Below are 27,433 nucleotides of genomic sequence, written 5' to 3'. Positions count from 1 at the left end.
CCCCCTGAAATCTCTGGCAAACCTCCAGGGGGTACCCGCACCCCAGGTTAAGAGGATGGATTTACTTTACTTTCATTTTTCAGGACATTGCACTATAATGAACATATACATGCGTACATGCGTATATGTAAATGGGCCAGATTATACTGTAGCACAAAGGCTAACTTCCATTTGGTGTCCATTCATCTCTATTTTATTTTATTTCATTCTTAATCTTTTCTTTTTTGTTTTATCCAGGATAACCCATGTCGATGGACGTGATGGGCAACAGGATTTTATTCTGTTCCATTCCGTTTTATGGAATGCCTAAGTCACGCCTTTCTACTTGCGGTCCATGGGGCCTTACACTGTGTAAGATTTTTAGTTGTTTAATTCATGCTACCCATTCACTAATGTTGCCTTTTTTATGAATACCGGTACTTACCACCACCATCAAATTCCAAGTATTCATTATGACTTGAAAAATTGCACTTTTCATACATGAAAAGGGGGATATTCTCCATGGTGCGCATTTTGAATTTCCAGAAATAGTCATTTTCAGCTGCAAAAATGACTGTACTTGGGCCATTCTAGAAAAAAATGTTTATTACTTGGTAAACTTTCATGAAAAGATCAAATTTGGCAATAGACAGCCCAGTTTCAATGAGCAGCATAGTTGCAGTACCTTTATTGACCATTTCCTGCACAGTGTACCTTTAATGCACAACAAATTTGAATGGGAGTGAATAGTCGAGCCAAGCTAAATCCTACAACGTGCGCCTCGCGCCTGTATTTGACTATTTGACGTGACCCGAGCCTGAAGGCACACAGCCAGCCATACCAGAGACTTGGACACCCCATTCTAAGCAGACTATAAAAGCATTTGCTTCCACCTCCCTGGGCCACAAAAGGACTTCAGAAGGTTTTACAACCAGTAAACCACAGCCTTCGTAGAAATCTAAGCTCTTTTGTATAGACTTACGAGTTTTGAAAGGCCTTCGTTTCTACTGCCCACCAGAGGCCGTGCTTCAAGCACCTGTCCTGTGTCCTCAAATGCAGGTCAAGTTATAGTATCAACAAAGTCACCTGTGATGTTATCTGTGTCTTGTGCTAGAACTGCTGCACCAATGGCATGTTGAACCAGGAAGTAACCTTGCTCTCTCTAAAACTATGTAGTTCTTGTTGTTGTTGTAAGAGACATTCTACGAATGGTGTGGTCAACCTTCTACCAACATTGGTCATCTACAAACAAAATCACTGTTCTTACTTACATATTCACTCTATATGATACTCAGTAATACCACCAATCAGAATTCATGTGAGCATTACCCAGTAAAATGGGAATTCTATCAAGCACATCACCATGAACCCTCATAAAGAGAGAGTAGGGGTTCAGTCCCATTGGTCCGACAGCCTATTAGTCAGACATCCTATTAGTCCGACCACACACGATAAACTATGCCCAAACAATTCCTAACCCTAACTGTCATTAAGGGCATGTTCTGTCGATATACAATTATTTTAGCATTTTGATTTTGTAAATATTCACTTTTAAGTTAACTGAAAAGTTAAAACTATGCCCAAACCAAAACCGTCAGTAAAGGCATTTCTTGGTCTGAAAAAACATGCCCACGTGTAGCCTATCCCAGTAGCCTGAGCGTTATGCTCCTCTATGGCTTATTGGCTGTCTCATCAGCTGTCTGATGAATGGGCTGCCTGACCAATGATCAGACCCCAGAGAGTAGGTGGGGGTCCTGGCTTCCAACAGTACAGGGTCCTGCTACACATTCCTTCTGTGTGTGCAATTAAAGCAAGCAATACATTCACTACTTAAGATGACCTGTCTGTTTGATTGATTGACCAGTTCACTGTCTAGTGACCTGTGTGCTCATTGGGATTAGCTGGGTGAAAAACAGGTTGGGTCAAAAGAATACGTATAACCGGCCATCCGGGTACTCATGAATGAACGGTCCCACCCCTTTTGGGGGAAAACACACAGAATCTCTCATTAACTTACATGCAACATCAGCTAGCCTAAATAAACACTATATATTATTAGAGCGCCTGACACAACATGTCTTCGGCGTGAGCAACGCTAGTCTACAGGTCCTTGTCTTTCGTTTATTCTTTCCCAACACCACCAATTGACTTGCATTGGCTTTCCCCCCAATGTTTTCCCCCAAAAAAGGGCGTAACGCACATGGCACACATCACGCCGTTCATGCATATACGACAGTGGGTCCAACAATGAAACTGAAGCACCTCTCAATTTACTGTGGGAAGTTTCATGGCTAAAGTGGACCAGCCTGGTGGCCAATCTTACCTAATTGCACATTGCATTACTAGTAAGAGCAGAGCAGAGTGTGAAGTTTAAATTGGTTGAAGGCTCACCTTGATTGGTCGCTCCAGCTCTGGCTTCTTGTAGCGCAGCCACATCATGCCCACGATGGCCATGGCGATGCACAGCCAGTTGAAGAAGCTGAAGAAGTTGATGACCGAGTAGATGTCATTGGAGAAGGCGTACAGCAACGTCATCAGACACTGCAGAGGAGAGACAGAGAGAGAGATATAGAGAGACAGATATTAGTAAATGCAATTGAAAGTGTACAGAGAGGAAGACATAGTTTTTCCACCTCAGCGTAGATTCATTTTATTAATACGCTGAGTTCAGTAAATGACAGACAACATGATAGATGTTCAGAATTTGTGTGGCATACACACAGTATATCTAGGTATGTGTTAAATTAGTGTGTGTGTGTGTGTGTGTGTGTGTGTGTGTGTGTGTGTGTGTGTGTGTGTGTGTGTGTGTGTGTGTGTGTGTGTTTCTGTTCAATATCTATGTGTGTGTGTGTGTGTGTGTGTGTGTTAAGTCTGCTTGTGTGTGCGCACACTTGTGTTTAAGTCTGTACTTGTATGCGTGATCCCGCCTGATGCTTGATTGTGTGTGTGTGTGTGTGTGTGTGTGTGTGCTGCAGCGTACAGTGAAAAGGAGCGAGGGCAGGGGGGTGAGAAGGGTGGGATGGATCATAGACAGCAGGCTGGGCAGGTGGCCTTCACGAGAACCCACGAAGAACAACCTGAGGGGGGGGGAGAGAGAGAGAGACAGAGAGAGAGAGAGAGAGAGAGAGAGACAGGACCATCATTGCAAATCTAGTCAAAATCAACAGATTTCTACACACACACCACAAACACATTCATTCATGCAAAAAAATCTGTCTGGTGTGTGCACATTTATGGAACACTCAGTCATGCACACACACACACAAACGTGCGCACAGACAAACGAGCACACACACACACCCCCTTACCTTGAGGATGTGAAGAGGGATCCATTGACGGAGCCGAAGCAGGAGAGACCCACAAACACTGGGATCAGCCATGCCATGGGCCCGAGGTGGTAGTTCCCAAAGTCCTACACACACACACACACACACACACACACACACACACACACACACACACACACACACACACACACACACACACACACACACACACACACACACACACACACACACACACACACACACACACACACACACACACACACACAGTCGTGAGGAAAAGGCTTCTCTGTGCCCACACATACAGTACACAAGTTTAGGTGTGTGACTTAATTCATATAAGTACAGTTAATAACAACTGTAATAATAATAATAACTGTATTTGTATAACACAATTTCATACAGAACATGCAGCACAGAGTTCTTAACAGATAGATTAACAACAATGTTAAAAAAAAAATGAAATGAAGTAGAAGTGATATATAAATGAAATAAGACACATTGAAAATTATTTATAGTAAATCAATAAATAAATAAAAGTAAAGAAAAATAAAATAAAAGTTTAATGTGTGTCACTAAGTTAATATGTGTCACTAAGGTGCAAGTATGCCTCTTTGTACTGTATGTGTTCACTTTATCTACTGCACTGTATGTATTAGTCAGTGTCTCACTCTCTCTTTTGCTTCTCTATGCATTTGAATTTGTCAATGTTAATGCATGCCCTGCCCTGCCCTGCCCTCAAGTGTGTGTGTGTGTGTGTGTGTGTGTGTGTGTGTGTGTGTGTGTGTGTGTGTGTGTGTGTGTGTGTGTGTGTGTGTGTGTGTGTGTGTGTGTGTGTGTGTGTGTGTGTGTGTGTGTGTGTGAGAGTGAGTGAGTGAGTGAGTGAGTGAGTGAGTGAGTGAGTGAGTGAGTGAGTGAGTGAGTGAAATGGAGATGAACAAACAAAGGGTAGCAGGAAGACAAGCGAGAGAAAGTGAAAGGTGTCAGGTCAGGAGTGAGTGCCAGCGAGAGGAAGGAGAGACAGACAGCTGGACAGATGAAAAGATAAAGGGACTGACGGCGAGATTGAGGGAGAAATTGAGAGAGAGAGACAGAGAGAGAGAGAGAGAGAGAGAGAGAGAGAGAGAGAGAGAGAGAGAGAGAGAGAGAGAGAGAGACATAGTAATAGAGAGAGAGAGATACTGACCACTGCCACGGCGTCGGAGCTGAAGATCTCCTCGTTGGAGAGCGTGGTGAAGTAGGCCAGGTTGGTCAGCACGTACACCGCCGTCACGATGGGCAGCGAGATGATGATGGCCCGCGGCAGGTTCCTGACACACACACACACACACACACACACACACACACACACACACACACACACACACACACACACACACACACACACACACACACACACACACACACACACACACACACACACACACACACACACACACACACACACACACACGCACACACACACACTCTGTTGTAAATATCTGCACTCACAGTCTGCTATCAATATGTATGTCCATTTTATATAAAATATGTGGTTTATCTGCTAAATGTAAGAAAGCACAAATGTTTTTTTCTAAATGTACAAAAGCTCTAATACATACAGTGTGCAATATAGAATTATTCATCAAATATATTTAAAACATATTTATCAAAATTGAAATTGTATATTCAAAGACAAACAGGATGGAAATTGCCAGATGAGAACCATGTGGTGGACTACTCACTTGTGGGCATCGATCATCTCCTCTGTGACAAAGTTCAGGTAGTTCCTGAAAAGAAGAACCGTGAGAGACAGGCAAGATGAGACACATTACAACACCACAACTTCACCTCGCATGACTTGGGGCAGTCTCTCGGAGTCTGTGACTGCACCCTCAAGCTACCTTTCTGAGATTTTATAATCTCAAGAGTGTGGTGAATGGCGCTGTGTGATTAGGAGATTGACGCAAATTGTGGCCAAAGTTTTACAGATTAGCCTTACACTGTCTAAAAATGCATTTTCAAGCACATTTCATTCACATTTTAGGGGATTTTTCAGCTTGGAGCAGGCTTCACTTTAAATATTTCCATTGTGAGGGTGCTGGCCACTTTTAAAGAAAGAGGTCGCATCTTGCATATACTAATGTGTTTTTTTGTTTGTTTTTTTTTTTAAATGTGCACACTGAAGAAGGCACACGCAGAAACGCGTTAAATGCTAGCAAAGTGCGCCCTCCTTCTTAAAAAATGTGAAATTTTAGACAAAGTTGAAATTTGAAAGTAAAGTGATATTTTTTTTCTGAATCATCACCAGATGTAAGACCATGTTCTGATGAATAGATGGGCTAAATTGTATATGGGCCCGAGATAAACTCTTTCTTCATCTTGAAGGCATTCAGAAGAGGACTGTCCAATTATCAAAACAAGTTAGCATCAACATTTTCTTGGCAATGAATGACAAACATCGCTTGTCAATGGATGCCAAATATGAACAATACAAGTTTATTTGGGTTGAATCACATTTGGCCATTAATTAGTGTCCTACTGTGTGTTCTTAATTACGCTTAATTCATCACCAACGGGGCAAGAGAGCCGTCATTTGTTCGTTAGACAAGGGCCTATGTCCTTGATGAGCAATCACGTGTAACATTTTCTTTGGAAACGAGACATTTAATTAAAAACTCGTTTTTCATAGACAAGGGTTTTCTATTAAATTTGCCAATTTTGTTTTTAAGCACATTTATAGCAATTCAGCCCTGGAAAAAGGGATGAATTTGTTGGGAAAACCAGGACCCTTGAACTACGTACTCAACGCTTAAAACTATAAAAGACAGGCATGCATACATATGGGTAAATGAGGAAGAGATGTTAAAGTGATAGTTTGCCATTTCATACTTAAAGCCCTGTTTAGGAATAGTTTGTGTTGAAACAGAAGAGAGGCGATCACTTGTAAAGTGGTGAAACTCACCAGGTGCTAAAACAGCAGACTAGTCCCTTTAAACGGCAGGTGATTGCTTCTTAAAAGGTACAATAGAATGTTGCTGTAGTCTGCTGTAGAGATTACGGCCCAGGGGGATTTCTCTACTCAGCATGGCTGGCTGCTGATGAGATTGGCTGCCCATGACGACTCCAGACCTTGATGTGATTGCTGTGCCTTACAGCGCTCAAAGTAATGCCCACTTAGTGAAGCAGACAGACTACCGTTGCCCCATACCACCTTCGACATAAGAATAATATGAGTACTACGCACTACTACTACTATGCAACATGAGTACTTCTGATGATTATCAATGTGAGACAAATATATGTAATAATAGCCACTTGACCAAAGTTTGTGTGTGTGTGTGTGTGTGTGTGTGTGTGTGTGTGTGTGTGTGTGTGTGTGTGTGTGTGTGTGTGTGTGTGTGTGTGTGTTGTGCGTTGTGCTAGGTGTAACCCTACGGTGTTTGTGTGTGGCTGTGCCTGTGTGTGTGTGTGTGTGTACTGCGTGCGTGCGTGCGTGCGTACATACGTGCGTGCGTGCGTGCGTGTGTTGTGCTGGGTGTAACCCTAGTGTGTGTGTGTGTGTGTGTGTGTGTGTGTGTGTGTGTCTCACCAGCCCCCGTAGGCAAAGAGTCCGCTGTAGAGTGCCAGGCCCAGGTTCCCTGCGTTGGTGTTGGTCCCTTGGAAGGAGTTCTCTGGAAGCAACGAGTCCACATCACCTGCACCACAAAAATAAATGTAATATCATTATTGGGTCATTTCACGTGAAATCAGACACTTTGGGACCCGACCGTCCCGGATTTCAATCATACTTGGTGTGCCTTTTTAGTAGCAAGGTAGCACCCCAGAACTGCATTGGTTTGAATCTGACATGAATATTGAGGGAGAAACAGACTAGCGAAGGTTCACAAATGAGGGTAGGACACTATATATTCAGCCTTGATTATATCAGTCAGTGATAGTCACAAAAAGATGTCTGTGGTGTCGTTTGAAAGCTCTTTTCTGGCTCTACATATTACACAATCAGCTTGGAATACAACAACCCTCAGAATATGAATTATGATAAATTGAAAAATTAAAAATTGAATATCTAGAAAACTCACATTTTAAAATGGCCGGTTTCTTGTCTAAAGATAGCCTGTAAGGTCATAAACAACACCTGAAAATGGGGTGTTTGGTTCTTTATTCATTTAAGAGATAATGGGACATAAAGGTTGAAATGAGTTGTAATGAAGTAGTAATAGAGAAGTGTCAGGGACAGGACTGGACTGGCCATCTGGCATAACAGGCATTTTCCCGGTGGGGCCTGCACCCTCGTCTGTCTCTATTCCAGGTACTCAAAAACTACACAGCTTCTGCCCATTGTCAATGGACACAGTGGAAGATAGACCATTTTCAGCATTCAGAGAAGGCAGGGTTGAAAGAATAAGCTCAGTAAAGGAATTTTCTAAATGTTCAAGCATCAAAGAGTATGTTGTAGCTATACATGATGGCAACTAGCGGCTAGCATGTGTTGAGGAATGTATGCCGAGCACTGGAGAGGTGAAACTGAACTTCCTGCATCCTCATGGACCATCTCCATCTTTCACATATTCCGATAGACATGCTGTCATGTGATATTACTGTGGCATTACCATATTATTACTAGGTGATTTGTATGATGCCATATTTTTGAGTCCCATTATCTCTGAAATGAATAAAGAACCAAACACCAGCATTTCAGGTGTTGTTCATGACCTTGCAGGCTACATTAAGACAAGGAACTGGCCATTATGAGTTTTTTAGATATTCAATTTTAAATTTTTCCATTTATCGTAATTCATATTCTGAGGGTTGTTGTATTCCAAGCTGATTGTGTAATTTGTAGAGCCAGAAAAGAGCTTTCAAACAACACCACAGACAGCTTTTTGTGACTAACATTGACTGATATAATCAAGGCTGAATGTATAGTGTCCTACCCTCACATGTGAACCTTTCCTAGTCTGTTTCTCCCTTAATATTAATGTCAGATTCAAACCAATGCAGTTCTGAGGTGCTTCCTTGCTACTAAAAAGGCACACCAAGTATGATTGAAATCCGTGTCGGTCGGGTCCCAAAGTGTCTGATTTCACGTGAAATTACCCTATTATCATTTATATCAATCGCACATATATACTGGAGCTCACATGTACGCACACACGCGAGTCCACAACAGTTAGACCACAAAATAAGTTGGTGCGCACACACACACATGAGTTCTCTGAAAGCAATGAATCCAAATCTCTGAGACCACAAAAACTTTATACAAGCCACACAACTTTATACAGCCTGCACACACACACACACACACACACACACACACACACACACACACACACATCTCTTAAAGCAGAGTCCCCATCCCCTAGAATCAAAGCAACAATTTCAGACAGTACACACATCCTGGAAGCAAACGGACGCACTCACGCACACACACACGCACACACAGTGAAACAGAGCATGTAGCATAAACAACCATGGCTGACAGTCCAAAGCCATCACAAAGGAGATCCAAAAGGGTTTTAGTCTCGTAAGTAACAGGATGTATCATTCCTCCATCTTTTAAGCTCCGAGAAGAAATCCTGTTGCTTACAACTTAACGCTTTGGATAACACGACCTGGATGAAGGAGATTCTCAACAGACCTCACAGGAGAGAATATCATCAGAAAATGACCAAATAAAGGAATATGGAATAAGGTATGAGAGGGAGGGAGGGAGAGAGAGAGAGAGAGAGAGAGAGAGAGAGAGAGAGAGAGAGAGAGAGAGAGAGAGAGAGAGAGAGAGAGAGAGAGTGTGTGTGTGTGTGGGGGGGGTATTAGAATGGTACATCAATAGGGGAATCTCAGGTCCTCTCCTCTACAGTAGACCACCAAGAACTCTGACATAAACCTTACATACACTGTAAATCTCTTGGGAGGTACAGACACACACGCGTGCGTACACACACACACACACACACACACACACACACACACACACACACACACACACACACACACACACACACACACACACACACACACACACACACACACACACACACACACACACACACACACACACGCAGTGCTGTACTTGGGACAAAGACATTTTTTGGGCTCAGACGTCAGGTGGCATCTAATGCCCATAAATGAATTAGTGACTGATGGATGGCTGCTATGCTGCAATGAATATGCTTCTTAGATAGTCCACTGAAAACAAACAACCAAAAATCCATACAACAGTGGCACTGGCTGTCGTTGCGCCGCCCTGACGAGTGATACTGCTAAGACGTCACCTCGCCCTACCGTGGCGCTAAAAGTAGGGCACTCGTCTGCTATACGGCCGACCCGGGTTCGATTCCGACCCAGGCCTTTTGCCGACCCTTTCTAGTCTCTCTCTACAAACTCGCTTCCTGTCACCACCTTCACTGTCCTGTCGTATAAAAAAATGAAAATAAAGGCTTTAAAAAAAACATCACGAAGCCACTTATCACTATATTATCGGCATGATCAAACAGCGGCTTGTGGAGCTCAAGACATCTTAAGTCTGAACACTTGAGAGTAATACCTGTAGCAAAGGGGTAAACAGCCATTAAACACACTGAACGCCAAACACTGATCCTCATATACAGTAATTATAGCAAAAACAGCCGCGCTGTGCGTGTGTGTGTGTGTGTACAGGTGAAGCTGGTTTGTTTACGCTACTTACCACTACACGGTCTGTGGACTTGTGTGACTGTGTGTGTGTGTGTGTGTGACTGAGTGAGTGAGATGCAGTCTTGGCATGCTTCCACAAGGAAATGAGAGATTAACCCATTAATGACAACATCTTGCAGTCTGATGCTCCTCGGGTCAATGCGTGTGTGGGAATCAGAGCACTAATCCAGCTATTTAAAGGACAAGTGCACCATTATAGATCATGTAGCCCCTTTTCTAAATTGTCTGTAATAAAGTAGAGTGGTCCTTACCATTTTTTAATGTTTGCTGCTACCTTCGTTATTTGGCCAATTTGGATTTTGTCTCAACTGGCTTTAGAATGGCCGTCTATGGGCAGGTCCAAATCTGTTCTTAAAACCGCCGTAAACATTTGTTTTCAAGAATGTGCCACTCACTAAGTGTTTCGTGGTGCTCACTGGTATTCCATGGCAAGTTGTGTAGCGAAACATGGCTTCTGTCGTGGTTAATTTTTTTTTCCCTTTCATTCACAAAATGGCAAATAAAAAATGACAGAAGCCATATTTTGCATTGAAAGCTGTTAGGGAATGGCAGTCCTTGAAGAAAAATATCTCTCTCTCTCTGCCTCTCTGTAGCAATCCCTCGATCTCTCAGTCAGTCCCTCTATCTTTCCATCTGTCAGTTCACTTTTCCAACTGTTTGTCTCTCCTTCCTCTCACTAACTCCTGACCTGCTCTCCGATTTCTCCTCTTTCAATTTCTCTCACTTTTCTTCCTGCTACCCTGTTTGTTCCTCTCCATTTCCACTCCTCTCACCACTTTTCTCTGTCTGTCGTTTCCTTTTGCTCTTATCAGCTGACACACCCTGCCTGCAGTGACCTGTTCAAAGACAACAGGAGCAGCATCGAGAGTAAAACACCTTGCCAAGGCACCTCACATACTACACAACCACACAGTCACAGACAAACAGACACAGATGTAGTCTCTCTCACACACACACACACACACACACACACGCACACACGCACGCACGCACACACACACACACACACACACACACACACACACACACACACACACACACACACACACGCACGCACGCACGCACGCACGCCGCAGATGCACGCACGCACACAAGCATGCCAAGACTGCATCGCTCGTGCGCACACACACACACACTTGTGGAAGCATGCAAAGACCACACAACACACACACATGGAAGCATGCCAAGACTGCATCACACACACCCCTTTCACAATATTTTCACAGCTTCATTTCATCACCTGAGATGGGGTGGGGTAAGCCCAAGTAGGCCGGGATGAAGTGGAGTGGGGTGGGGTGGGGTGGGGTGGGGTGGGGTGGGGTGAGGTGAGGTTAGGGTTTGGGATTTTGTCCAAGAGTCGAGGGGAGCGGTTGGTGTTTTGGAGGCTTATCTGGGCACAGAATGTGTGTCGTGCCTGCATGTGTGTGTGTGTGTGTGTGTGTGTACTGTGTACTGAGCCAAGACAACGCAAGTCATATGAAGTCTCATGTTGAGGCCCAGAGAGTCTGGTGTTGGAGTCCTCCTGAGCCATTCTTTACTGAATTTATTAAGCAGGTGGAGACAGATTTAGCATCGCAACGGTCTTTTGTTTGTGTATGTGTACGAGAGAGAGAGAGAGAGAGAGAGAGAGAGAGAGAGAGAGAGTAGAGACAGAGAGGGAGAGAGAGAGAGATACAGAGTGAATTAGAAAGAGGGAGAGTGCGTGTGTGTGTGTGTGTGTGCGCGCATGTGTGTGTCTTTGGTCTTTTTGTAAGATGATTACATGAATGCTTGACCATGACTACCAATAGCTACTGACTGTGACAGGCACAGACTTTCCCGCGCAGTGCACTGTGGTGGCTGAGGCGTCAATAAGAGCTACCCATCGAGCTGTGCTACCAAGCCATTACAGCCAACACACTACAGTGGCACCCCTCGGGGGTTCAGGTTTGGGGGCTGTACAGTCCCCCAGGTAGCAGGAGGCCCTTGACAGGGGGGCACTAAGTTGCAACTGGAGGGGGTGGGGGTGTATTAGTCAATTTTGTTAAAACTTAGGGAACGCCGTTGGCAGGCTTATGATGAGGTCAATGGGGCATTGGCTGGCTTATGATGAGGTCAAACGGGCATTGGCAGGCTTACGATGAGGTCAAGGGCCCTGCTGTGGCCTAACGGTAGGGCACTGGGTTACTACGCCGGCGACCCTGGTTCGATTCCGCCCCGGGTCATTTGCCAATCCTTCCCCGTTTCTCTCCCTCTCCCCACTCATATCCTGTCAAAAGAATAAAGGCAAAAAAGCCCTAAGGCTGTTTGATATGAAAAAGGGTTGAGAAGCACTGGCCCATTTGGTAGCCCATCTCAACATCGAAGCAAAGCAGCCCATCTCGTCAGAGAACAGTGACCCAACAGGCGTGTGTGTGGAGCGGAGGGGACGGGGAGCCTCGGTATTGCTAATGCGATCTGGCCAGGCCCATTGTGCTGCTGTGCACCCCCAAGGCTGCATGGAGGGGCTTACTGCAGGGCTTTAGGAGGCTTTGATCCCCGCCGGCCCAACCCGGCCTGGGACTGGGGACTGGACATGGGACTGGGAGTGGCCGCTGCTCTGCTGTACTGACTTCACAAAAGTTTTCCCTCCACATTTTTTTTTTTTTTTCCAGACCTGTCCATCACATTCTCTCCCTCTCTCTCTCATCATTCCATCTCCACAAAAGTTTCTCCTCCACAATGTGTGTGTGTGTGGGGGGGGGGGGGGTGTGTCGTCAGGCAATATTTGCACCACATTGGCTTAAAGGAGCACTTCTGCCAATTTCAATTTGATGTTCTAGTGCTCACACTACCCTTGACTTGTCAGTACCTGGTGACGATGCATTTTTTGGCTCAGCCCTTTCCAAGATATGAGCCATTCTAATGGGGGCATCTCTTGTTTACATTTTTAAAAATCTAAACATAGTCCTACTCCAAATATTTTCCCAAAAGGTATCTCTGTTTGCTAGTTGTCTACTGATGTTGCATAACCTTTTGGAAGTTTTTGGGAATAAATAAAAATGCTTTTTTGAAATGTAAACAAACACCTGCCCCCATTACAATGACCACGATCTCGGAAAAGGCTGAAAAGTAATGACAAGTCCAGGGTAGTGTGAGCATTACAACTGCATGTCGAAATTGGCTGAAGTTACCCTTTAATACTATCTCACCCACTTCTACTGGACATTTCCATTACTTCACACTTTCACTCTTTTCGGCCCTCTTTCTCACTGATTTCCCTCTCTCGCCAACACACACACACACACACACACACACACACACACACACACACACACACACACACACACACACACACACACACACACACACACACACATGTTTCTCTCTCCCTCCCATTCTCTCTTTACTTACAGTCTGTGTGGTGAATAGAATGGATGTGCCGGCCTGTGACCCTGTCCTGTGTGTCTGTGGATGTGATCAATGTGTGCCAGCTCTGCATGCCCAATGAAACCCAATGACACCACTCCCTCCCTCCATCTCTCTCTCTCTCTCACACTCTATCTCCCTCTCTGCATCTCTCTCTCCCTTTCCCCCTCTATACCTCAAACTCCAACCATTCCTTCCTCCTCTCCCTCTTCTTTTCTTCCTCTTCACAGCAATTCCCATCTCTCCTTGTCAAAACTAGTTATTTTCTCTGTCTGTCTTTCTCTCTTCTCCCACTCCATCACCCTCTCTGTTCCCTGCATATCTTTCTCACCCTGTCCTGATCTGCTCTATTATATCTGTACACACAGTCTCTCTCTTACACTCACACACACACACACACACAGTACAGGTCACATGCACACACACACATACACACAGCATGGGACACTCAGAGCCACACAAACCCAAAGTAAAAGAACACATACACACTAACACAGTAGTACAGGACAATCCCTGGTTCTGTTCCTGTGGTGGCTGGTGTGATGCGGGCTGCGAGCCCTAGGCCCCTTCTCTTCTCTTCTCTTCTCTTCCCTCCGGTGCCCACGCCTGCACCACGTGCCAACTTCACATGGCACCCGGGCCAACCGTGTGGTGCTGCTGATCAAGCAGCAAGGCTGTACGTTTGTGATACTACGTGATGCATCATGATATAGCCCACACGCACAAACGCTCACAAATATGCACACACACACACACACTCACAGCCTGGCGAAAGACTGACTATGTATAGAAATGATATTCAGGCGCGTGCGCGCACACACACGTTCATGCATGCATGCACACATGCGCGCGCACGCGCGCACGCACGCACGCACGCACGCACGCACGCACACACGCGCGCGCGCGCGCACTTCCCTAAGAACGCTGTCAGCAAGTTGTTCTTGAGCAGAACTGGTGTTTGCAGTGTCCCAGGCCGGCCCGGCGCTCTCTCTCTCTCCGCTTGAAAGCCTGCTAGTCCAGAACTGGCTGGCTGCAGCTCCTTTTACAAAAGCCCAACAATGGCACACTGTTCACCACCGTCTGGACTTCTGGCTGCCCTGTCAGTGCGGGTCGTGCCTGTGTGTGTGTGTGTGTGTGTGTGTGTGTGTGTGTGTGTGTGTGTGTGTGTGTGTGTGTGTGTGTGTGTGTGTGTGTGTGTGTGTGTGTGTGTGTGTGTGTGTGTGTGTGTGTGTGTGTGCGCACGCGCAGGGAAGCCGACAGAGAGGGGCAAAGGGGTAATTTGTCCCAGACCCATGTGGAGAGGGGGTCCAAAATTGGGTTTCCGTTAGAGGTGCTCCGATCACCATTTTTTGGCCCGATCACCGATACCGATCACCAAAAATCTTTATCTGCCGATTACCGATCATTGCCGATCACAAAAATGATTTCCTATTTTTTTAATAGCCTATTAATTATCCTTATTGAATACCATTTCTGCCCATAAACCAATCAATCTTAATTTGCACATGTCTATTATTAGGCTATTATTATTAGGCCTATTTTTATTTTTATTTTTATTTTTATTATTATTATTATTATTATTATTATCTTTCAGACTAGTGTTGGTAATACAGTCTACAGTATTAATCAATGTATAAGTTATTGCATAGAATAACTAAACTATTTAAGATTGAATTGAAACTGAAACATTACATCAAATAGTCTTCCACATACGAGAAAAAAACAACCTGTCGCTTTAAATGAGCAGCCTCGTGAGGAGAGCCCCTCCCCTCTCTGTCACCGTCCACAGTTGCAGTGCTCCACTACCGTTCTGAATCTCTCTCAAGTTTTAACCACATCTGTCGCCGTTTGGTGTTTCAGCGACTATCAAACTAATCGACTGACTGCCAATTACAACTTTGAAAACAATAATTGACATGTTTGTGCTGACAACGTGAAGTTGTCGCGTGCTGACCGAGGTAACTACACAGGTTATAACGTAAAATGGCTCACTGGCGAGTACTCAATCGCAAATTACATTGTCAGGTAAACGGCGCATGGATCGGAAAATCAGATCATTGTTGATGCAGATATGGTTATGAATGGTGGAAATGAAGGGGGGAATGGCGAAAAGTTATAGACAAACAAAGATGCCTTCTTTTGGTGCAGTTGCAGTTGTGCAGAGCCAGCGCCTACATGCAGCGCCAGGTGTAAAGGCAAATGGTTGCGTGAGGAATTTAATATCTCTCGATCGGTTTTTTGATCGGCATGTTTTTCCGATCACCGATCAGGCTATTTTTGGCCATTATCGGCCGGTCATGATCGGCAGCCGAGCAATCGGAGCACCTCTAGTTTCCATTGAATTGTATGTATTGAACGGGGGGACCCTTTCAGATGATTTTGTCCTGGGCCCAGCAAAAGCTGTCAGCGGGCCTGTGTGTGCGGCAGATAGAGAGTGAATGTGAGAGAGAAAGAAAGAGAGAAATTGTGTGTGTGTGTGTGTGTGTGTGTGCCGGCACATGAGTTTGTGTGTGTGTGTGTGTGTGTGTGTGTGTGTGTGTGTGTGTGTGTGTGTTTCCTTTTATTGCTCTTCAATGAGCTCGAAACAAAAGGAGTCTTTTGGTGACATTGCTGATTAGAACGACGCAGCTTTATTCTGGAAACAACGAGAAGCCTGTGGAGCTTATCAGTCAAGAAAACACACACACACACACACACACACACACACACACACACACACACACACACACACACACACACACACACACACACACACACACACACACACACACACACACACACATAGCCCAACACGCTAAACACAATTTGTCTCTGGGAACTTCTTCATGTCAAGAAATCCGGGTGATTTGCTTTGAGACAGACAGGCCGATGATTCAATTCAATCAGTCTTATGTTGTTTATATAAGGATGTTGTTGTGTTGTTGTTTGTGCAGGGAACGTTGGGATACTGCTTTCTTGTAAGCACTACTTGAACCTCTTGGCCCGAAACGGCATTCCTGGGTTGATCAAATCTGCCTGTAAAAACTCATCTGGACTTAGATCTTAGATCGGGCTGCATTCACAGAAATTGGGAGAACACACACACAAATTGGGGCACGGACACAAACACATGCACTCACACACAAATGCAAACACTCACACACACACACACACATACACACATACACACACCGGAGCCCTGGAAGGCATGGGACCTGTAGATAATGGAAAGCGTGTGTCCATGAGTGTGTGTGTGTGTTTGCATGTGAAAGTGCCCATGCATGTGTGTGTGTGTGTGTGTGTGTGTGTGTGTGTGTGTGGTGTGTGTGTGTGTGTGTGTGTTTCTTCTCGGAGCTTAAAAGATGGAGGAATGATACATCCTGTTGCGTACGACTAAAACCCTTTTGGATCTCCTTTGTGATGGCTTTGGACTGTCAGCCTGGCTTGTTTATGCTACATGCTCTGTTCCAGTGTGTGTGTGTGTGTGTGTGTGTGTATGGGTTACCTTTGCCAATCTGGACAAAGCCGATGAGAATGATCATTCCGAGGGCCAGCAGCTTTGCGGCAGCGAAGAGGTCCTGCACTCGCGTAGCAGCCTTCACACTGTAGCAGTTGATCGCCGTTAGCAACACTAACAGAGATAAGAAAAGAGAAGAGAAGAGAGGAGAGGATAAAAGAGAACAGAGGAGGGGTGGGGTGGGGTAGAAGAGAGAAAGAAGAGAGGAGGGATGGGGTAGGGAGAGAGAGAGGGAGAGCAAGAAAGAAAGTGAGAAACAAATAATTGAGAAAACAGTTAGAGGAAACCACAAAAAATGTGGCACTTATATATTTGTTGGAGGCCTAATGTACTGTAAATGGATCATGCAAAAATAATGAAGCCAGTTGTTTTATTGAGCATTAGGTGATCTCAAAATAATAAATGATAATAAATAATAATAAAGTCATCTAATTTAAACCAAAACACTGTATCAGCAACCATATAAAATGTTTACTTCACTTCATTGAGAAGTAGGGCTGTAACGATACACTCAACTCTCGATTCGATTCGTATCACGATTTATGACCTACGGTTCGATACACCCCACGATCTCACATTAGCCAACATTATCAAATAAAATTACGAATAAAACTGACAACACGCTACTAATACATTTAAAAAGTTGAAAATTTTGAAGCTTGGAAGCACTATCACTTCATATCATGTGGTTGTTTTCTGGGCTAATGGGTAACAAAACTTTAAAAGGGCGTACCACGATACTGCCTCCTTCTATCACGATACAGTATCGTGATTCTGTGTATCACGATTTCTCGGTTCGATACAATATCGCTACAGCCCTATTGAGAAGCGTGTCCAAACGCATCAGAGTTGGACCATAAGCACGGAACCAAGAGACGATGATTTGCCTTTTGGATAGTTTTGAATCTCCTCAGACAATCTGACCACATGCTGCTCACGACAGACCAAAAGCTATGACTGCTACACCCATCTTGCTGACGCCTGCAGCCAAATGAGTTTTTATACACCACAGAATTGACCATGATTACTTATTTGGGAAATTAAGTCAAATCAGATTTTTTTTTTCCACCCACAGTCTAACCAAACAGTTCCTCTCCGCTCCTTGTGGGATGTTTGTTAAACTTAGATGTTTTCATGACAGGAGCAACTTTCATCAGTATGTGTGTAACTATTTACACAAAATAAGTTGCATCTACTGTATATGAGTGCAATCTATGTTTTTTTATACGCAGGGAAATTGTTTAAGTTTGTTGTGTATGTAGTAGTAGGCTTTATGTGTACATGCCCTGTGTCTATACATGCTTTCGCATACACGTCCGTGTGTGTGTGTGTGTGTGTGTGTGTGTGTGTGTGTGTGTGTGTGTGTGTGTGTGTGTGTGTGCGCGTACGTGCATGCACGTGAGTGGTGTTTCCAAAGCTCCCACTGAGTAACCCCACACGCATTCGCAGGTTTCCAGGGAATTTCTCTAGTAATTCTGTGGAATGGGCAAATTCCAGGCCGAAGCCCCTTCATCACCCGCAGTGCAGCGCAGCGCAGGCTGCTGGATTGGTCTGGTCTCCCCCAGTCGGGACGGAGGGGGACACCTCTCCTCTCTCAGCTGGAGCCACCGTGATTCATGATGGCCCCTCAGCCAAGCACGCTGCACTGACTGCACCACACGAAAACACACACACACACACACACACACACACACACACACACACACACACACACACACACACACACACACACACACACACACACACACACACACACACGGCCAGGGCCGCTGACAGCTTTGGCCGGGCCTGGGACAAAGTCATCTGAAAGGCGCTCCTCTTATATGCAATGTAATGGGGTCCCAAGTCTGAGCGGTTGACAAAAGTCTTCATTCGTTTACAAATGATGACTCGTTTAAGCATCGGTTGGCTAATAAGATGGTTAACCAACTTAAAAAACTTAAAACAGGGCTTTTACATCTTTACTATTCAGAGAAGAGAACAAGAGAGACAGGGAATGAGAAGGGTGAGGGAGATGGAGAAGGATTGGGAAACGACCTTGGGCAGTAATCGAAGCCAGGTCGTTGCATATAAGTAGACTATGGCACACTAGCCTCCTGAGACACAGCACCCCCACATTGTGAACCATTAAAGAAACAATAAGGAAGGCCCAGCAAGCCGTGGCTTAGTCAGCTAGGCACTGGACTGCTGCGCGGGCGACCCGGGTTCGATTCCCGACCCGGGTCATTTCCTGATCCTCCCCCGTCTCTCTCTCCAGTCCCACTCATTTTCTGTCCCACTCTTCACTGTCCTGTCTAAATAAAGTTGAACCCCCCCAAAAAAGAAACAATAAGGCACACAAAATCTTCAATTCTTCATCTTCAACTACAAGTTTGTGTACACAGAACTGTCATTCATGGAGATCTAGTAGAATCGGCCTGCTCTTACCGAGGGGGATGATGGGAGGTTGGTCAAACCAATTCAAAAGTGCCTTTCAACGTCTTACAAACCTTAAGTTCACAAACCACTAAAACAATTTTGGAGACTCTATTTTAGGGATGCTACAGTACTTAGTGTTGCTTTAAACGTGTCCCTGCTCTGTAGTGCACTCCCCTGTGGTGCTTTAGGGAAGTAGTGTTTAAATGGTTAGCTGCCAGGTGCTCACAGTGCTTTGATGTGGTAGTGGTGCTGCTGCTGCTGTTGCTGAACCTGAAGAGTGGGGCCACACTTTTCACATGGGACCCAATCCAAAATCTTCACTACAGAGTACATCGTACTAGGCGACAAAACAATGTAATTCACACCCATTATCGAGTACTAGGGAAATAAATCATATACATAATTCTCCTGTAGGTCTAACAATATACTGTAACTCGTCTTACTTTGTGCAGCAGGCGACTAAACGACAACTCACACTTTATATAACTGTACTTTGAGGACAACAAACACAATATAACTCAAAAACAGATGGGGCATTTAAGATGACGAGAGTTAGCCCTACAGTACATCAGTTGCACAAGCAGTTCCCAATCATTACAGTAGCCAGGAGGCCGGAGAGAGCTCCACCAATGCTAAGAGAGAAAAAGGAGCCTCGGCCCTCGACGAGCCTCCCTTTCCATCACGACAATAACAACTTTAACAGTCCTCCCTCTCTCTCTCTTTCCTCAGCCGCTTCATTTATTTTTTGAGTATGTGGAGAAATCAACAACAACAACAATATAATCTGCCCCTCCTGATGCATCCTGAGAATTGAACTAAACAAAATAAGAAAAAAACAGAGTGAAGGGCTTTCTCTGTCCATGTCTACCATACCCTGAAATGTTGTACTTCAAGGTTGGGATCTGAACGAATAACAAAGCTTCCCAAATCATCTGGACACACTGTGTGTGTGTGTGTGTGTGTGTGTCTTAGCAATTTACAGAGCTGTACTTCAAAGCAGAACAGTCCAACTAGCTAACTTGGCCACACGCGCACGCACGCGCACACACACACACACACACACACACACACACACACACACACACACACACACACACACACACACAAACAATGACCAGTCTGTGTAGCACAGAACCAGGGACGGATTATGACTCCATGGGCCCTTGGGCCAGACAACAAGAAAGGCCCCCCTCCAGGCCAGGGCATCAGAAGGTTCCAAGAGCTTTGGGGTTTTAGTGAAGATGTTAGCGAGATGTCTTTTTTGGGGGGGTTCTGGCTTGGGGACAGTCCCCTGTAGGGCTGCACAATTAATCGAATTTTAATCAAAATCGCGATTTTGGCCGCCACGATCATAAAACATGAAAATCGCGATTTTATGGGAGGAAATTCAGTGTCCCATCTAAGCTGCGCGCACCTGCAGACTTGTGCACTGCTCGCACGTTCTCAGCACAAAGACATTTCAGCCAATAGTAATATTGTTGACAACTGTCTCTGGGTGGAGGATAAGTCTGTGAACCAATAAGCAGACAGTACTGAGAGGGGCGGGCGGCAGCATTTTGGCAGGCTGGCTGGTAGTCGGAGACGGAAATCTCCGTGTCAGTGCACTGACTGCTGGGCAGTGGAGGGGAGTTGTTTCATCCTAATGGTGGATATATATGAGGAATTCAAACATTAAACCAGCCATTGCATGATGCTGGAGTCTCTGAAGGTGTTTTGAAACTATGTGCTTTGACCAGCAACTGTTTGTGATTATGGAAAACCAAGAGAAATAGCTTTAATTCTGGTCTAAAAAAAACGCTAGTTAGCATGCTAACACAAACGAAATAAGCTAAGTAATGTTGTCTACAACAATTAGAGTGGCTATAGCCTACTCACTTCTCATTAACACAAAACTGCGTGTAGATATCATAGCTGTTTTGGTGGACAACTAATGTAAAGTTACACTGGTGCAGTGAGTTAAATTACAATGAGTGAAATTCAACACAATTTGTAGCTGCCATAGTTGCTTCTGCTTCCTACATTCTCAAATGTGTTAGCTTGCTAGCTTGACAAATGCACTGCAGTCCAAATTGGCAGAACCTAACAGAACTCTAGGCAATAATACACATCATGAAGCTATGTTTTATTTAAATGGTTATGTCTTCATGCTAAGTCATGAAGTATTACTTTACAGACCAGAGCATATGCATATTATTAAATTCAAAAGTGACAGCTCTTCAGCACAGCCCTTAGATCTCTCAACTCACTCTCTCTTTCCCTAGATAAAACACAGAGATAACCTGCTTCTAACTCTCCTACTCACAGGTGCACTATCTCCAGTCCAGAACTGAAATGAGCTGGGAATCATACAATAGACAGCACACACGTAGCTGATCAAGTTGGTTATGCTGCCTTGCTTTGTGAGTGTAGTATAGGCCCTATCATGCAGACCACAGCTTCTTGGTGGCCTAGGTACACACATGTTCTGGTCTTCACTCACCCTGCCCTGCCAATGTCATATTACAAATCAAACACAGTGATTACCCCCACTTCCTGAAATAGGCCCTACTTTTGCAAGTGATTTGGGAAAATACAGTGTGATGCCACTCAGTTGGCCTGTTGAGTAGCCAATAAGATCTTGCCACTGTAGGCCTATGGCATATTTTATCATATTCACTACATAACTTAACTGAAATTTTAAGAAACAGATTTTTTTTTAAATGTGGCTTTATTTATTTTTGATAGGCTACTCTGGAATGGGAGGGGGCGTGTGTGTAATCGTGATTATAATCGAAATCGCAATTTTGATCAAAATAATCGTGATTATGATTTTTTCCATAATCGTGCAGCCCTAGTCCCCTGATAATTTTTTTAAAAAGTTTTAAAAAGTTAAAAGTTTAAAATGTTTTACAGTAATTTGAAGTGTAATTTTAACACAAATATAGACCAATATTGAAGTGTTTTTTTCCATAGCATGGGTTTGGGCTTCAGGGCCCCCTTGGCTCTTGGGCCCCTGGGCCTTGGCCCGGTAGGCCCGTGCAGCAATCTGCCCTTGGACAGACGCACGCACGCACACACACTCCTACAGTATGTTTCTCTCCCACAGACACGCATAAACTGCAAAGTCCACAGACAAATGAACTCACAAAAGAACACACAAAAATGTGCACTTCAGAGTACTGAAGTAGTAACACACACACACACACACACACACACACACACACACACACACACACACACACACATGCAAAAATGTTCAGTCCACAGCCTAATGATTTCGCACTGCCTGCACACAAAAACACACACACAGACACTAAAATGCGCAGTCACAGACTAATGAAGTCACAGACAGAGGCTAATGTGCCCTCTCAACCACACACTCACCTCCGCCACCACCACCACCCAAAAAGACACACACTCAATACGCTTACACACACAGACATACACACATGCATGCACGCACGCACACACACGGGCGCGCGCAGCACACACACACACACACGCGCGCAGCACACACACAGCACACACACACAGCACACACACACACTACTGAACAAGCCAACTCTTATAGAAAGAGACACAAACTTGTTCACACACACACACACACAGTACGCTTACACACACAGACATACACACGCACACGTCGCGCACACACACACACACGTACGCGTCGCGCGCACACACACACACACACTGACACACACAGAGCTGAGTGCACACACACACTCACAGTACTGAGCAAGGCAACTCTTATAGAGAGAAACAAACTTGTTCACACACACACACACACACACACACACACACACACACACACACACACACACACACACACCAATGTGTGTATGAGGGGTTTGATGGAGATTAGTTTGTCTGCTAGCCCTCCTGTCTCTTATATAAACCAGCTCAGCGAGTCAGGGGGTCTGCCTCTGCCTCTGCCTCTCTGCCCCGGGGGTGAGTGGGAGTGCGTGGGACTGGCGTGGGGGCCTCATGACTACCCCCCACCCACACACACACACGCCCCCACCCGCCACAGACCTAAAGCCCAGGAACCCCCCCACCACCACCCCCAACCCCACCTCACTCCTCTCCACCCCCCTCCCATAAAACCCTCCCATAACATTACTGGAGCTCTTTCAGGGGGAAAATGGGTCACTGGAACAAAAGAGCGGAATATGACCAGGAGAAATATCTAGTCGACCCTGATCATAAACACTTTCATGCCCATGTAATACACACACACACACTACTATCCCATAAACACACACACACACACACACACACACACACACACACACACACACACACATACACACACACATATACACACACACATACACACACACATATACACACACACACACACACACACACACACACACACACACACACACACACACACACACACACACACTCAAGGGGTCCAATAAACACACACACACACACACACCTTAATATCTTTGTGGGGCCCTACCATTGCCTTCCATTCATATTAACGGTTGGTGCAGTTGGTGCAGTACACACACACACACACACACACACACACACACACACACACACACACACACACACACACACACCTACAGTAGACAGACACATGGGCGTAATTTTAGGGGGGGACGGTTGGGACATGTCCATACCACTTTTGAGATAAACATAGCTTGTCCCCACCACTTTTTCACAAATACAATGCAAAAACAGCATATCTGGACAATTTGCCATTAAAATGTCCCCAACTTTTTCGAGCCAAACCTACACCACACATGCACTGCCAAGACCATCCAAAACTTAACAGCTCTGAGTAACAGACGTCTACACCTCCAGCACAATGTGAGTACTGTCTGTGTGCATGAACCACACCCCAAACGGAGTAAGCTTAGCTCTGCTTCAATGAACACATTACGGCTCCACATCTTAACCGCAACCATCACTCTCCATCGTCTAAATTTCCACCACAAACACCCAGTGCACCATAGATATGACCAATCCCCCCCCAATAATTACATTACATTACATACAACCATCTAAATATGACGTTAAAGAAACCTCCAAGATATATGCTGAAATACAAAAACTACACCCAAAGAGAGAACATACTGTATTCATATTACAGTGCATGTAGCGAATGCATTTGAGGTATCCAACCTCAAGAGAGCCCTCATAGCGCTTAACTGACACAGGCCTGCGTTTGCCTTGACTACACATGTGAGTATTTAAAAAGAAACAGGGACATATTACTCAGGGAAACAGTTAAGGGGGAAGTCCCCAGTTCTGCAGGCAACAGCGTTAAATACGGGGATGCCTGCCCCCCCCCTTTAGGTTCTCCCCACGGGCGAGCCCTGGTTTTGGGCTGCTTCATAAAGTGCCTGCCCTGTTGTAGACGGACAAAGTGCTGGTGTGTGTTAGTTTGGGGGGCCCCTGGCTGTGAAAGACCTTGCCTGAAGGACTGGGAGTTGGTCTCTTTTCTTTCAGCAGCATACAAACTCGTGGTGACACTTGCCAGAATGTCTCCGTGAGGAGGGCAAATGGTGTGTCGCGTGAGTCTTCAGCCACAGTGTGAAATTGTTTTGCCCATGGCAACACCCGCAAACACACACGGCTATGTTAATATTTAATGTATTCACTTTGTGCCTTTACAAGTCATATGTTTTGGGGGAAATAGCATAGCAAGTTACCCATACGGAACACACTAGTCCACTTGCACCCATCTCAAAACACATTACAACAACCCAACCTGCCTCAGTGTCACTTGATAGTTGATACAATCAAGTTGCAGCCACACTTGCTTACTGTAGCCTACTGTTCATCATAATGATTTATTTTACATTCCAACCAATGAGTAGAGTATGAGGGCTGTCTTGGGTTTGTAATCATACCTTATCTTCAGGGCTATAAATTAACTTCTTTCATCCCTAGCCAATTTGACTGGTAAATGTTAAATGTTACTAGCCAAACACAGGCCTTAAGTAAGTTAAGTAAGTTAAGTGTATTTTACAGCGCTTTTCACAGAACAAGACATTATCAAAGTGTTTTACAATTTGATTATAGATTATAGTTGGAATTAAGAGGAAATCAAAGTGGATATAAGTTCTATTTTCTATCAGCTAACATATCTCTCACCAGCATTTGGCTAGATGGCTGGTGTTAAGTTAGAGCATTGGTTATCTTACTGATGAGACAATGTATAAGCTGAAGGTAAAACCTTAATCCTCAGTTTAAAGCAGGTGGTTCAGCCTGCCGACAAAAAGACATCACTCACAGCATGGTCGACGCAGTCGCACTTCAGAGCACTGACTGCTTCAAGCAATACCGGGACCTGTTCCAACGTTTACTTTCGCCAGCACAAATCACAACCTTGTGGAATGAAATAACATTGACATTGGCAACTTCTACACCTAGCAGGGTGTGTGGTGTGATGTCGTAAAACCCACGTGTTTAACGCAGCGTTGTCCAACTCTAGTCGTATGATGATGCTAAAATTGCATCGTGATGCCATTGATGCTCACTGAGACAGTCTTCAAGGACATGAATCTCTAGAAACAAGAAGTGCTGCCAAAACGTGCGTGTAGACAATTTCTTCAAAATTATTCAGCCATTCGTCAATGTCATTGTCCCACAGCAGAGCGGCACGCTGTACATCATTTGCATAAATGAGGGCGCGAGATGCCGAGATGATGAAATCCATTGCGGGGCTTTCACCACGCTCGAGCCGCCGTCGCGAGAGGACCACAGGTAGCCAACATCACTACTACGGGAGAACAGAGAACTCAAAGACCAGTTGTTTTACCCTTGTTTTTTTGATTATTAACGTGTAATTGTTCAGCCCCCATTCAAACGATTGCAAGCTAAAAATGGAAACGTGTGTAAACGAGGTGTAACCGCCATGGCACCACTTCCTCTTTATGGGAAGCGTTTACAGTAGCGCACACGTGAAGTGCACTTTACTTTCGCAGTAACTTTTAACAACGAATCCATGTGATTTGTTACAAACTAAACAAGACATAAAATAACGTAACATACTTACATATGCACAAGCATGCTACTAACTTCGCCCCCACCTCCGGAACAGGACACTCGGGAAAGATGGGCTTCAGAATGTAAGTGGCAAAAACATATGCCACGATGTACTGGGAGGACGGGCGAATAATCAGCAACTCGATCCATAATTTCAGGAAAGCGGGAAGAGACCCATACACTTCGTAAATATAAGCATAGTCCCCGCCCGATTTTGTGATGGTTGTCCCAAGTTCAGCGTAGCAGAGAGCACCCACGGTGGAGAACACCCCACACACAGCCCACACGATCAAGGATGCACCGGGAGACCCTGCTTCTTTGGCTACACCAGCCGGCGTGACAAATATGCCAGAGCCGATGATGGTACCGACAATGATACCAATGCCGTTGATCAGAGTTATTGTTTTTTGTAAGACAACAGTTTCTTCACCACCTACACCACTGGCGGTTTTGGCTGGCGATCCGTCAGTCCCATTCGAGTTGCCATTCTCTCCTAGCATCTTTTCCGTCACCTGGTTGTCCTCCTCATCTCTCGCAGAGGAATTCGAATTTCTCTTTTTTAAGCCGGACATCGTGTCCTGTCTTGTCAGCACAGGTCGCCGCCGCTGGTTCTTCTGCCTTCTGCCTTGAAACGATGTCTCTGGTCTCCGGGTCGATGGGTAGGGTCTTTCGGATGCTCCTCACCAGCAGTACTCTACAATTCACGACGGCAGCGTGTTCTGAAGTGAGTCAGAAAGCACAATTCCTCCCTCTTCTAAAGAGCTTAGGAGCATCATGGCTTAGCAAGGCTTGGCTTTCCCGTAGGTGCGTCATGGGCTGCCTTCCGCCACGCTACGCTACTTCAGTGAAGTGCTTGTAGTATGGCATGCACTGCCCTCCTCCGGTAGACTGTAGTTCTATGTAAAGTATGCTACAGAATGCCTTTGAAGTGAAGTTGGTTGAATGCATGCATGCGAGGTAATAATAATTAATCACTGAAAAGTTACCTTTCAACCATTATCAATTTGCATTATGGTATTTAACAATCAGATTCTTAGTATTAACTGAAATTCATAAAGATCTTATAGTCAGGCGCATCATGACAGAGCAGGGTCTTATAACCTTTCCTTTGGAATAGCATCCACTCCACAATAAAATGGCGGAATATGGCACAGTAAATATGCCTAATGTGCTTAGAATGGTTTTAATTATTGTCACTTAGTTG

General features: G+C 44.9%; 1 protein-coding gene across 1 annotated transcript in view; it reads right to left on the bottom strand.

Moving 5' to 3' along the window:
• The window catches only part of slc7a5 (solute carrier family 7 member 5), a 29,838-nt gene extending 3,037 nt beyond the window's left edge, over positions 1-26,801 (bottom strand). Inside the window, exons 1-8 of the mRNA XM_063196934.1 lie at positions 26,240-26,801; positions 16,810-16,935; positions 6,835-6,940; positions 4,988-5,032; positions 4,450-4,573; positions 3,288-3,391; positions 2,960-3,056; positions 2,371-2,520 (exon numbers count right to left, since the gene is read on the bottom strand). Of these exons, the coding sequence (XP_063053004.1) occupies positions 2,371-2,520; positions 2,960-3,056; positions 3,288-3,391; positions 4,450-4,573; positions 4,988-5,032; positions 6,835-6,940; positions 16,810-16,935; positions 26,240-26,801 (1,314 nt within the window). The remainder of the gene's footprint in view (positions 1-2,370; positions 2,521-2,959; positions 3,057-3,287; positions 3,392-4,449; positions 4,574-4,987; positions 5,033-6,834; positions 6,941-16,809; positions 16,936-26,239) is intronic.
• Positions 26,802-27,433: the final 632 nt, after the last annotated feature.

Source organism: Engraulis encrasicolus, chromosome 4 (genome assembly GCF_034702125.1).
Source record: "Engraulis encrasicolus isolate BLACKSEA-1 chromosome 4, IST_EnEncr_1.0, whole genome shotgun sequence".
Classification (NCBI taxonomy): domain Eukaryota; kingdom Metazoa; phylum Chordata; class Actinopteri; order Clupeiformes; family Engraulidae; genus Engraulis; species Engraulis encrasicolus.
The sequence above is the reverse complement of the archived record's forward strand: the minus strand, read 5'-3'. Positions and strand labels throughout refer to the sequence as shown.